We start from the raw sequence: 12,766 nt of genomic DNA on the forward strand, positions 1-12,766 counted from the left end.
TGAGAGACCAGACACCCAGAAGCCAGGAAATGTACCAGCTTAAATCTTCAACCAAACAAATGAGACATGAAGGCATTTTCAGCAGCTTTAGGACACGTAAACAGTTCGAGTTTTCAATCGACACTTAATGAACACATAAGTTAACTGTATCGAAACAGCGGCACCTCTACATGAAGGATTTACGCCTTGTCATGAAAGTTGAATCACGACAGGCCTTGGATCAGCTCTATCTGTGTGTGGAAACATTGGAGTTCGGTGAGGAGTGGAGAAGATTTCTCGCTGTGGGATTAGCTGTGACATAAATACAAGAATATCTTTGCCTTCAGAAGATTCAGGAATCTTAACAAAGCGAAGATTAGAAGATCTACTTCTATTGTCCCGATCATGAATCTTGTCCATCAGGTAGGCATTGTCCTTTGTTAGTACTTTGTTCAGAGTCAGGAGATCTTGTAAATTATCCTCATTAGCTCCGATCCATTGCTCAAGTGAAGAAACATACATGTTCTCCAAGTGTATCCTAAGACAGCTGTATATTGCTCAGTTTTTGAATCAAGATGATTCAAGTGAGCATAACTGCCTTGATCAGTTGTTATATAGGCTACATCACATAAAGTTTGTAGGGAAATGTGTTTTTGTTGATCCAGTATAATTTTAGGACGCTTGTTGTTATGCAGTCGTTTTGCTGTATACATATAAGTTACACTAGACTTGTTTAAAACGATTCAAGTCTTGAGTATAGGGGTCATAATAATATATATATGTTGCAAAACTGCCGCTATGCTGCGGTATTTGCATTAATTAGCGCATTTGTTTATTTAATTATTTTTATATATTCTCGCACATTTAATTTATTTTATGCACTAATAGGCCTATTTAGATTTATGGAGTTATTTGTGTATTATTTTTGCAGGTTTTGTCCCACATAGCGTGAAACGTTGGAGAACAAAATGAGGCTGCTATGAGATTATTCACCACTAGATGGCGACATATGCTCTATGTAACGTACACACATCTGCTTTAATAGGAAACAAGCAGGCCATGCTACTCACATACCCTAGTGCAGACACAATCAGTGATTATAAAAATATTTGGCGCTTACAAATCAAAGTCAATCAAACATGAAAAGTACTGGAAAAATACAAAATAGACTTTGAAGAAGAAACCGTGACTACAAACAGGAATAAAATGAGTCGTAAATCCGTAAATGCAGGCCCAAGGAATCAACCTTTATTTATTGAGGCCTTTGTGCATGTATTTTCCCAGCATGTTGAATATCTCTCTAGTCATTTTTTTAGCATCTAAGGGGCGTGGCGTGGCCGCGCCTTGAGTTGCAGGGGAGAAGGGGCGGGTCACTACGAGCGCGCGCATTGAGTTTCGGGAGCGCGTTTGTGTTTACAGTCAGCTGTGATCAGAGCTGCGGTTCAGATTCACGGAGTTGCGTCGGTATTTGTTTTGTTTTCAGCCGCTTAACAGAGTTAGTTTGGATCGGAAACGACATTGGATGTTCCCCTTTTCTCTTTTTTGACTTTATAATCCAGGTGGTAATCCATAATTATGTTTCTCAACCTAGAGTCATGGAGTGTGTGTTATCGTGGGGCAGAAAGGGGCTTTTAAATATATCTTTGCCCCACTCCATCGACTGATCTTCACCATATACCCAAAGAGGTTGGATCCGATTTGAAACCTGTTTTTTTTATTACTCTGGATTTCAAGCTGCTCTCATATACATAAAAAGTGTATTGCTTTTTGGGGCTGCAAACAGCTAAAAAGACCATTAACTTATATTTAAAGCAAAAAATGGAGGCTGTTATTGAGAAAGAGTGCAGTGCTCTTGGTGGACTCTTTCAGACCATTATCACAGACATGAAGGTAAAGGTGTTTTTGTATTTTACTCTGTGCATTCAAAAAAAAATAATTGCCTTTGCCCATAACAGTGTGTTCTTTATCACTGTTTGCATGTGTAGTAGACTGTCAAACTCAAGCCAGACTGGCAAACCAGTTGCTTTTTTGAAACGGGTCATATTCATATGCACTATAGCCAAAAGTCATATTTCACCATTTTTTTGCAATCATATTTCACATAAACATTGATACATTTAGGGTTTTGCATTCATATTTCTCATGCGTTGATATATTTAGGCTTGTGCAATCATATGTTACACATTTTTATGTTGTATTTATGGTTTTTGAACCAAAAAAAATCACATATGCATTATTGCATATATGCTTTTTTCAATCATATTTCACATATGCATTGCTGATTTAGATTTTTGCAATATCTTTCCATTGCAGCATAAATGCAGCTGTTGTATTTGTGTGTCAGATATGCAATTGAATACATGCATGGTTGAGATACTGACCTATTTTTAGTTTATATGGATTGACTGGGTTCACTATGTTGTGTCTGCATTGGCTGTGTGCCTCGTTGCACTTCAGATTTCCCTTTTTAACACATCAGTCCATTCATTAATCATGAGCAAATCATGTTTGAAATCTAGGTTGATGTGTCAGTGTGCAGCCAGGATGTACACAGGTTTATCAGGATTCACAAATTCAAAAAAGATCGGGCTGATAGTTGCACACCTGTTCCAAGTCCAAGGAATGTTGGAATTCTGTTGACCTCAGAGGTTTTAGGACTGGTTGGAAGAGCTAAATGAGGAAAAAATGACAGCTGGTGTAAAGCCTATGTCGTTATAAGGTAATCAAATTACCTATTTGTATAAGCTTTTGAAAAACATCAGCCAAAATATTAACAGACTTCATGTAGGCTGGGCTGTATTTTATTGTACGCATTATGTCATATCTGTCATGACCATATCTGGTCATTTTCATATATGCTGTTTAATCAACAAAGACCTGGATAGAAAAAGAAATGGTGCAAAATGACTCACCATGGCAACCTATTTGTAAAGCATTTATGTAGTCTATTGTGTGTAATGCTTTGCTGTAACTTGGTGATGGGGTCAGGTACCATGTCTCTGAAATATTTAACAGGTGCTATGAGAATTTGACCAATAGATCATTGCATTTAGATTGACAGTGTTCCTCTGGTTAAAACTCAAAGAGATGGTAGTTTATAATTTGCTGCCTACTGTACAGAATCAAACCTGGTCAGGTGATTCATTCACTTGATCTGTAGAAACTCTTTGCACATGACCTAGTTGAGTTACCTCAACACTTTTATCAGAGTCATCCACTCATCAAATTTATCAGACAATCATTGCGTTCTTGTACATTCTTGAGGAATAGAACTGAAGTGCTCTCAGACAATGCATCCCAGCTTAATAAGAGTCCGCTTTTTTCCTCCTGGGACCCTGCTGTGTGCAATTTCTAGTTCCCTTTTTGATTTGTAACTTGTAGTCCCTAAGAAACATGCAAATAAATAAATGGATAATCATTTTCTAGAGCAAAGAGTTTTCCTAAAAATGTATGGCAACATATGTGGACATCGGGACTAAGTTGTGAAATTGTAAATAATACAAGCTATAGCCATATGTGTTGTTTTGTCCAAACATTATCTGCAGCCTGAAACTGAACTTTAAATAGGAAATTTGTATTGAGTGCACTTTCAGTAGTAAGAGATGCTCCCTTGCTCCCTGTTTAGTGAGTGACTTAACCTCAGTGTGCTGTCTGTCTACACTGGCCTCAACACAGTTTGAAATGCACCTTATTTTCATCCTAACTCCATATAAAGCATCTGAAGTAGTGCTGCACAAGAAATCATATCGCAATCGCGATGTCAGCCTGTGCGATTATATGACGGCAAAATGCTGCTATATTAAAGAAATAAGTGCATGTTTGGACGTGACCGCCCATTCCCTCTGAGAGCTGTTTGCCCATTTTCTACACCGCTAATAAAAAGATGACCAGTCAGTCTCAGTTTAGGGAGTGGCACGTGTGGTCATGTCATGTGAGTTTCCGGTGTGCAGCGTGGAAATCGGGTGAAGATGGACGCCGAGCAGACCGACGCTGAACTGGTGGCCAGAAAAAATAATACAGATCATAGCTTGGCGATATATCTTTATTTCATCCTTAATTAAAGTGCATATAATATGGGAGCATGCCATGTAAATAAACACAAACTCAAAAACTGTCATTCTCGGTGCGGTCAGACCAGTCGCGGAAGAGACACAATCTGAGCGGGAGTCGAGACCGCGAGAGATATAAAGTTCTGCCGGGTGATGCGCACTCTTAACACGGAGACGCTCGTCTCTCATGTAGCTTACGTGTAGCATCATTGATGAGATCATCATGATAAGATCAATACAACAACAATAAAATTTGTGTGTGTGTGTATGTTTATGTATGTGTGTGTATATATGTATATGTATATATATATATATATAGGAAAAATTGTGCTAAAATACATATTAGTGTACATTATGTTTAGCAGCGAGGCGTTCTGATTTAAAAAAAATTTGTATTGAATGAAAATAGAGACTCATCTTTATACTCAAACAGGTTTTAAAGGGGTCATGACATGGTTTTTTTATTGTATTATTATGTTCCCTTAGGTGCAATTATAGTATTAATATATTTTTTTTAAGAAAAACTTTTAAAATCTAGTGATTTATGACCTTTTCCCACCCTGTTTCTCATCCTCTGATTCAAACAGTCTGTTTTGGGAGCGTTTTCCATTGAAGACCTCAGTGTTAACGCCCACTGTTATGATTGGCTAACGTCAGTGCCTATGTATCAATTATTGACGCCCCAGCCAGAACAATATGCAAGTAAACTAAGTAAAAACACTGTGATTATTCATAATGAATGAAATTACGCTTTAAAAAGTAGTTTAAAGTTTAAAATAGATTACTTACAGTTTGCGTCGTCGTTGTTCCCAGAATAGTCGGCACGGACTTATCTTTGAGCAACAGTTTTCTGGCAAAGCCAGCATCATATTGAGATTTGTTCTCAAAACAGTCATCCTTAAAATGTACAGAACAAACGCTTAAGTTAACACTGCCGTGACTGGGACATCCTCAAAAAATAAACTGCATCCATTTTTCCCTGACGTCTGGATCTTTCGGCAGCTTATTCAGAGGTTTTGTTTGACCACAGCCAGGAACAGCACATCTGTGTGGCATCGTAATTTTCCTGTGCACAAGTAGTCTCTGTCAGAGCTCGCTGTCCATCGACTGAACACTTGTGAGGCGCATCGGCGATACTGAAATCAGCGTAGTTGTCTTGCGCTTAAAGCGTAGTTATCTTGTGCTGGAGGCGGTCATATGCAAACGCTGGTACGTCACTTCTAACCGACACGTCACTTCTAACCATGAATCCAGGACGAGCTGTATTTTGAGCTTGATTAAATAAATGATTCGTTTAGAATGGGGAGGACGTCTTAAAATATTAAACTTGCAGGACGTTTTAATGATACAAAGACCTCTTATATACCAAAAGATCAAGGCAAATTTGGTTTCTCATGTCATAACCCCTTTAATGTAAAAACATAATTCGGTTTCTTATCAGATGTAGTTTTGTTGGCGTTTCTCCCAAAGACAAACACTGCTGTGGTCGGCACCATGTTGTTTGGTCACATGACTCTGTATGTCGAAAGTTTAACCCTTCACTGACAGCACAGAGTCTCCTGAACTGAGATCAGTCAAAACTTTAATGGTACTAAATGTAGGTTTCATTTTATTTTTATGTATTTATTTGGGATTAAATAGGACTTGGACATTTTTTACAGGTTTCGTGAGAATTACCCAACAAGGTTTTCATTGGAATTCCATGTTTATACCATAGTGAATGAATTTGGTAGCCATACAGTGGTATATATGAAAGTACTTTGAAAATACTGTCGTAGTACCATGGTACCACCAAAGTACTTTTAATAAGTGTTGCTGAAGTGGTTATTGTTTTATTTTTCCTTTGGTTGAAAAAAGCAAATGGAAAGAAAGGCTTTCTTTGCAAACCATTATTAGTGTGTCACCCGTCACCATCAGTGAGACTTTTCTTTCTTTTTTTAACATCACCATGTTTGTTGTGGAATTAACCCTTTGGACATCAATGTTCCACTTAGAAATCTAGTTATAATATTAATCACATATTTCTTTTCCATCTACAGAGCAGTTATCCTATCTGGGAGGACTTTATCAGCAAAGCTGTGAAGCTGCAGTCTCAGCTCAGGTAAGAGGTTAATTTCTGTCTGTGCGTTTATGATCACATTTGCTGCTGTGTGGGAAGATTTGTGATCTTTTTTACGGCTTTTATTTTAATGGTCGAGCCGTGCCCTGAGGAAGGCAAGCTGTTATAAAATGGAGGTGTCTACCTGTGCAGATCTCAGTGGAAATGTGCAGCCCCTTCCTCACTGCTTATGGCCATAATGTGCAGCCTGTGAAGATCTGCTGATGTCATTAAATCCTGATCTTGTGTTTCTACTTGAGCTGTGGAGAATGCATGACCCTGCTGCACTTAATGCATGTGTGAGATGGAAACGCTTCAGGTGTTTGCAGTGTGTTTGCAAGATGTCTTCGTTTTTATACATTTTACACAGATTTTGTTGAACTTTAAGCAAACAGCTTTTAGAAAGCAGTATACAGTGGGTACGGAAAGTATTCAGACCCCCTTACATTTTTCACTCTTTGTTATATTGCAGCCATTTGCTAAAATCATTTAAGTTCATTTTTTTTCCTCATTATTGTACACACAGCACCCTATATTGACAGAAAAACACAGAATTGTTGACATTTTTGCACATTTATTAAAAAAGAAAAACTGAAATATCACATGGTCCTAAGTATTCAGACCCTTTGCTGTGACACTCATATATTTAACTCAGGTGCTGTCCATTTCTTCTGATCATCCTTGAGATGGTTCTACACATACAGTTGAGTCCAGCTGTGTTTGATTATACTGATTGGACTTGATTAGGAAAGCCACACACCTGTCTATATAAGACCTTACAGCTCACAGTGCATGTCAGAGCAAATGAGAATCAAGAGGTCAAAGGAACTGCCTGAAGAGCTCAGAGACAGAATTGTGGCAAGGCAAAGATCTGGCCAAGGTTACAAAAACATTTCTGCTGCCCTTAAGGTTCATAAGAGCACAGTGGCCTCCTTAATCCTTAAATGGAAGACGTTTGGGACGACCAGAACCCTTCCTAGAGCTGGCCGTCCGGCCAAACTGAACTATCGGGGGAGAAGAGCCTTGGTGAGAGAGGTAAAGAAGAACCCAAATATCACTGTGGCTGAGCTCCAGAGATGCAGTCGGGAGATGGGAGAAAGTTGTAGTAAGTCAACCATCACTGCCACAGATGTAAATTAGCCGTATAGCTAACTCTGGTACAGGGCTTGAACTGTGCATGGTCCCTGACAAATAAACTAATAAATAAAATAAATAAACTGCAGCCATCCACCAGTCAGGGCTTTATGGCAGAGTGGCCCGACGGAAGCCTCTCCTCAGTACAAGACACATGAAAGCCCGCATGGAGTTTGATAAAAAACACCTGAAGGACTCCAAGATGGTGATAAATAAGATTCTCTGGTGTGATGAGACCAAGATAGAACTTTTTGGCCTTAATTCTAAGCGGTATGTGTGGAGAAAACCAGGCACTGCTCATCACCTGTCCAATACAGTCTCAACAGTGAAGCATGGTGGTGGCAGCATCATGCTGTGGGGGTGTTTTTCAGCTGCAGGGACAGGACGACTGGTTGCAATCGAGGGAAAGATGAATGCGGCCAAGTACAGGGATATCCTGGACGAAAACCTTCTCCAGAGTGCTCTGGACCTCAGACTGGGCCGAAGGTTCACCTTCCAACAAGACAATGACCCTAAGCACACCGCTAAAATAACGAAGGAGTGGCTTCACAACAACTCCGTGACTGTTCTTGAATTGCCCAGCCAGAGCCCTGACTTAAACCCAATTGAGCATCTCTGGAGAGACCTGAAAATGGCTGTCCACCAACGTTTACCATCCAACCTGACAGAACCTGACAGATAATAAATGTGCAAAAATGTCAACAATTCTGTGTTTTTCTGTCAATATGGGGTGCTGTGTGTACAATGAGGAAAAAAATGAACTTAAATGATTTTAGCAAATGGCTGCAATATAACAAAGAGTGAAAAATTTAAGGGGGTCTGAATACTTTCCGTACCCACTGTAGGTCTGTGATAAGTTGGGATAAAATGTAATGATTCCAGATTCAATTCCAATTCCATAATTATTCTTACTTTTGAGTAAGAAATAATTGTAAATTAGAAATGCAGTTTTTATGGAGATGGCAAAAGTCATATATACTATAAATAACCGGATCATAAGTCATTTGTTTGGGAATATGACTACACTGGTCGTGCTGTGTTGTTCACAATGTAGATTCAAAAGAACCGGCTCATAAGAGTCATTGGTTTTGTAAACGGACATTACTGGTTGTGCCATGTGTTTCATGATGTAGATTCAAAAGAGTCATTTGTTCAGCAATCGGACCATAGTGGTATGTATTTCACTCTCTAGATTCAAAAGATCCAGTTCTTAAGACTCCTTTGTTTGGTAATTGGACTACACTGGTCATATTGTGTTTCATGCTATAGATTCAAAAAATCAGCTCAGAAGAGTCATTTGTTTGGCAATCAGACTTCACTGGTCACACTGTGTGTTCAAGAACCATTAACAGAACAGGAAAGTCATGAAAATCACATGGTTCCAGGAGTTTTTAATAATAAAAAACGGATTATTGTTTCCCAAAGTCATTAAGGATGAGAATCATTAGTAATTTAAGGATTTTTGTTCAAATTATTCTGATTCCTTAAACATTTAATTAATGATTCTTTATTAAGGAAGCTTATTTGTGACTGACAGAGACTGTGAGTCTGCTCGACATATTCATTAAAAAGAATCTGCTCAAGAGTCATTTGTTTGTGATTCAGACTACTCTAGTTACGCTGTTTTTTTTTTTTGTTACATGCAAAAACTAAAGCATAATTTATTTTGCCATGACACTTCAGATTCAGTAGCAAGTAGTATGCTTTTCCATCCACATCTTCAGAAAAATGCAGATGTTCAAGAACTGTTAATGGCTTATTAGAGACGAACCATGATGAAAAGCATTTTTGTTCTTTTTTATTTTTATTATTTATTATTATAATAATAGAACTGCTTCTGAAAAAGAACTGGTTCTCAATTTTCAACCCAAAATGTGATAAATTGAAGTTATCTTTTAAACTTTTATTTACTAGATAGTAACAAAGCGATAGTCAGCACTCCAAAACCTCCAAGAATAAGTTGCCGCTAAATAATTCATTCATGATAACGTGAACAGAGAAACAAAAGTTTGGAAGGTAGGCCAAGCCAGTTTACGACCAAATAATCCTCTGTATCATAGCATCGTATTTTCACAACATGCGTCTACGTAAGGGTTAATTACAGTGAGTTCTCTGGAATTTAAGAGTGCTGCGGTTTAGGCCTCGTAAAATTACACTACAGAGAGAGTAATGCAAATCGCCAACATTGGTTTCCTTCATATGTGTTTGTGGAGTGTTTACCAAGTCGTGAAATATTTAGAATTTAAACTGCAACAAAGACACAGAGATCCTCTGACAAGTCTGGTTAAATATCTACTTTGCAAATGTTAATATATTCCAAATGAGGCATTAAAAAGATAGTCCTAATGCATTTTTATATTTGAGGAATATCTTTCTAACATACATTGCCCTCATTAGTTAGTGAGTCATACCCATTCTTTGTCTCCACAACTCTAGTTTACACAGGCAGTTTGATCAGCAAACAACCCTATCTATTTGATCAGGCCAGGCATATGGAGGTCAAGTGCGACATTATATACATGCTTAGGCTGCTTATTGCAGCTTGTTCAGAGCTTAATACCTAAACGTGTAGTTTAGACTTAAACATACTGTGCATTACCTTTGTTTCAAGTTTTCAAGACCCTTTACCTTACAAGAACAGACATTTTTTTTTAAATTCTGTTCCCACCACTTTTAAAGGGCCATTTCAAGTTCACCATTATGGTCTTCCCACAAATCGTTTCTTGGTGGGTTTGGGACTGTTTCATCTACTTGCTGTGTTAGGATTAGCTGTGTAGTTAAAAATCACGATGCATGACCAGTGTTTCTAGTCCCAAGTCGAATACTCCCACATAAACTCCTTTGAAATTTTCGAAGAATTGGTGAAATTCCCTTTTGGTTAGGTTCATCTCAACCATTAGATGCTGTTCTGTGATCATTGGTCATAATGTTAGGGCACTGGGAGTGGCAGTTGGGAAGTCCCTAATGAAATCCATGGCTTGCATGCTCTATAATCACATCTCGTTCAAAGAGGTTTAAGTTGCTGCGCTCCAAAATGACTCCCAATGTTTTTTGGGTCATGTGTATGTTTTGTGGCTAAATATCAGGGCTCCAGACTGTGACAGAATGGTTGCATTTTTATATATTTGATTGTAACAGTTTACAAGTTCTCTTGTTGAAGAAGGAAGCAGGAGCTGGATAAACAATTTAACATGAGTCTTTATTTCCCACACTTTTCAGTGCAAAACCCACACTACTGGCTTTTTAGCACAAACGATCACACACAGTCTGCTTGTGTGTCGCTCTCGCTCACTTTTATCCCTTTCTAGCTCTCACTGCAACACAGAACAGCTGTTAGAGATTATTTCCCAAAGGTGTCGGTCCTTACCATTCTTCCTCTCCCGGCCTCGCTCTCCACAGACATCGCTCGGCCACGCCCACATCACCACATAACCCCATCGCCCAACTGAGGCCAGGGATCCATCCGGACTATCACTTACTCCCCCCCTACCTCCCCATTTCTAGAGAGGAAATCCGCCTCAGCCATCTGCGCCCCATGCCTGTAGACCACCACAAACTTAAAAGGCTGGAGAGACTGATACCAGTAGATGATCTGTGCATTGGCATTCTTCATGTGATGGAGCCACAGGAGCGGGGCATGGTAGTACCGATAGGGTGAGAACCGGCCACTCGATGGTCAAAAACTCCTCCTTTATTGTGCTGTCCTTAGTCTCCCTCAGTGAGAGTTTGCGACTAATGTACAGCACGAGGTGCTCCTCCAACATCTGGGACAGTACCGCTCCCAACCCCCTGTCCGTTGCATCCATTCGCAAGATAAAAGGGAGAGCAAAGTTAGGAGAGTGCAATAATGGCCTGCCGCAAAGTGCAGCCGTCACCCGTGTGAATGCCTGTTGACATGGCTCCGTCCACTGGACCGGATCTGGTGCCATTTTAGTCAGATCAAATAGCGGCCTGGTTATGGTCGAATAGTTAGGAACAAAAACCTGTGTTAATAGCCAGCCCCAGGAACTATCTTACCTCCTTTTTGGTCTTAGGTCTCAGGCAGGCTTCAATTGCTGCAGTCTTAGCAATTTGGGGCAGCACCTGCCCATTTTCCAAGTGGACACCCAGATACTGTACTTCCAACCGCCCAATTGCACACTTCTTTGGGTTTGCCGTGAGTCACGGCCATCTCAGCCACTTCTTTTTTGTGCTCTAGTAATCAGTAGAGACGACTGCATACCACTACCTCTGGGGTCTTTCGATATGGTACTCTATGATATATGTACGACCGGGAGGAGGCGAGAACATGTCAGAGAATTCTCCTTGCCACCTGGCAACCTCTGTAACTTTTGACGGTGAGAAGTGATCTCCGAAAGTGACTGGGGTGACTCAGTCGGTGGCTTTGAAGTTCACCTCCGGACTGAGCTCCTCCCTCTCTGGAACCATCATCACCACAGTCACGGGGTCCGCCTCTCTCCATGGTTTTTGGAGATTGAGGTGGTAAATCTGATGTGCTCCACCTCTATCCATTCCTTAAACCTCATAATTGACTTCCCTAACTCGCTCTTTATACTCCAAGGGTCCTTGCCACTTGGCGAGTAATTTAGAGCTCGATGTGTGGAGCATTGCAAGGACTTTATCTCCCAGTGTAAACTCCTGTAGCCGAGAACACCTATTATACAGCCAGCTTTGATATTCTTGAGCCGGAAGCAAATTCTCCTGTGTTAATTGCCCCAGTGTGTGGAGATTTGCTTTCAGGTCAAGAAAGTATTGAATTTAGTTTTTGCTGTTTGAAGAACCCCATGGAGGCTTTAGGACCTCTTGAACTGCAAATAAAAGGGGCTATAGGCAATTTAGAGAGTCTTCATGCATGAAGATATGAAATTATATTCTTCAGGGTCTGATTAAATCGTTCGACCAAGCAATCCATTTGGGGGTGGTAAACACTGGTCCAAATCTATGTAATCCCCATTAATTCATACAGTTCGCATAGTTTACGTGACATAAACGTAGTGTCTTTTGGAATCCCCACTCGGTAGATTATTCTGAAGAGTGCCTCCGCAACACTTTGTGCTGATATGTTGCACAGAGGCACAGCTTCCGGATATCGCGTTCCGTAGTCCACCAGAACCAACACAAAGCGATGCCCGCTTGCCGTCCACTCTAATGGCCCGACAAGTTCCATGACAATTTTTTCAAAGGGGATCTCGATCAATGGAAGGGGGCGCAATGGCACTATTGGGTGGCCGTGGGATTCACCAGCTGACATTCACAGCATGCTGCATACCACCATATGAACATCCCCACAAATGCCCGGCCAATATAAATGGGCCATCAGACGGTTTAGTGTTTTTTCCTGCCTTAAGTAACCTGCTATCGGATTATAATGACCCATCTGGAAATGTTGTTTGGTACTAACAATTGTGACTCTACCCTCCCTAGAAACTGGGCCAATTTGGTTGCTTAGGAGACCTGGCTGGAGTCATTCTGCATGCCCTGGATTCGAACCCACGACTCCAGGGGT

General features: G+C 40.2%; 1 protein-coding gene across 5 annotated transcripts in view; it reads left to right on the forward strand.

Annotated features, from left to right (window-relative positions):
- Positions 1-1,389: 1,389 nt before the first annotated feature.
- The window catches only part of LOC127655805 (protein MTSS 1-like), a 103,099-nt gene continuing 91,722 nt past the window's right edge, over positions 1,390-12,766 (forward strand). For 4 of the 5 annotated variants that reach the window (XM_052143785.1, XM_052143787.1, XM_052143786.1 and 1 more), the window contains exons 1-2: positions 1,390-1,869; positions 6,068-6,129. In XM_052143785.1, the coding sequence (XP_051999745.1) occupies positions 1,798-1,869; positions 6,068-6,129 (134 nt within the window). In that variant the 5' untranslated portion in view covers positions 1,390-1,797. The remainder of the gene's footprint in view (positions 1,870-6,067; positions 6,130-12,766) is intronic. The other variant, XM_052143788.1, reaches the window with a different exon arrangement.

This window comes from Xyrauchen texanus, chromosome 15, assembly GCF_025860055.1.
Source record: "Xyrauchen texanus isolate HMW12.3.18 chromosome 15, RBS_HiC_50CHRs, whole genome shotgun sequence".
NCBI lineage: Eukaryota > Metazoa > Chordata > Actinopteri > Cypriniformes > Catostomidae > Xyrauchen > Xyrauchen texanus.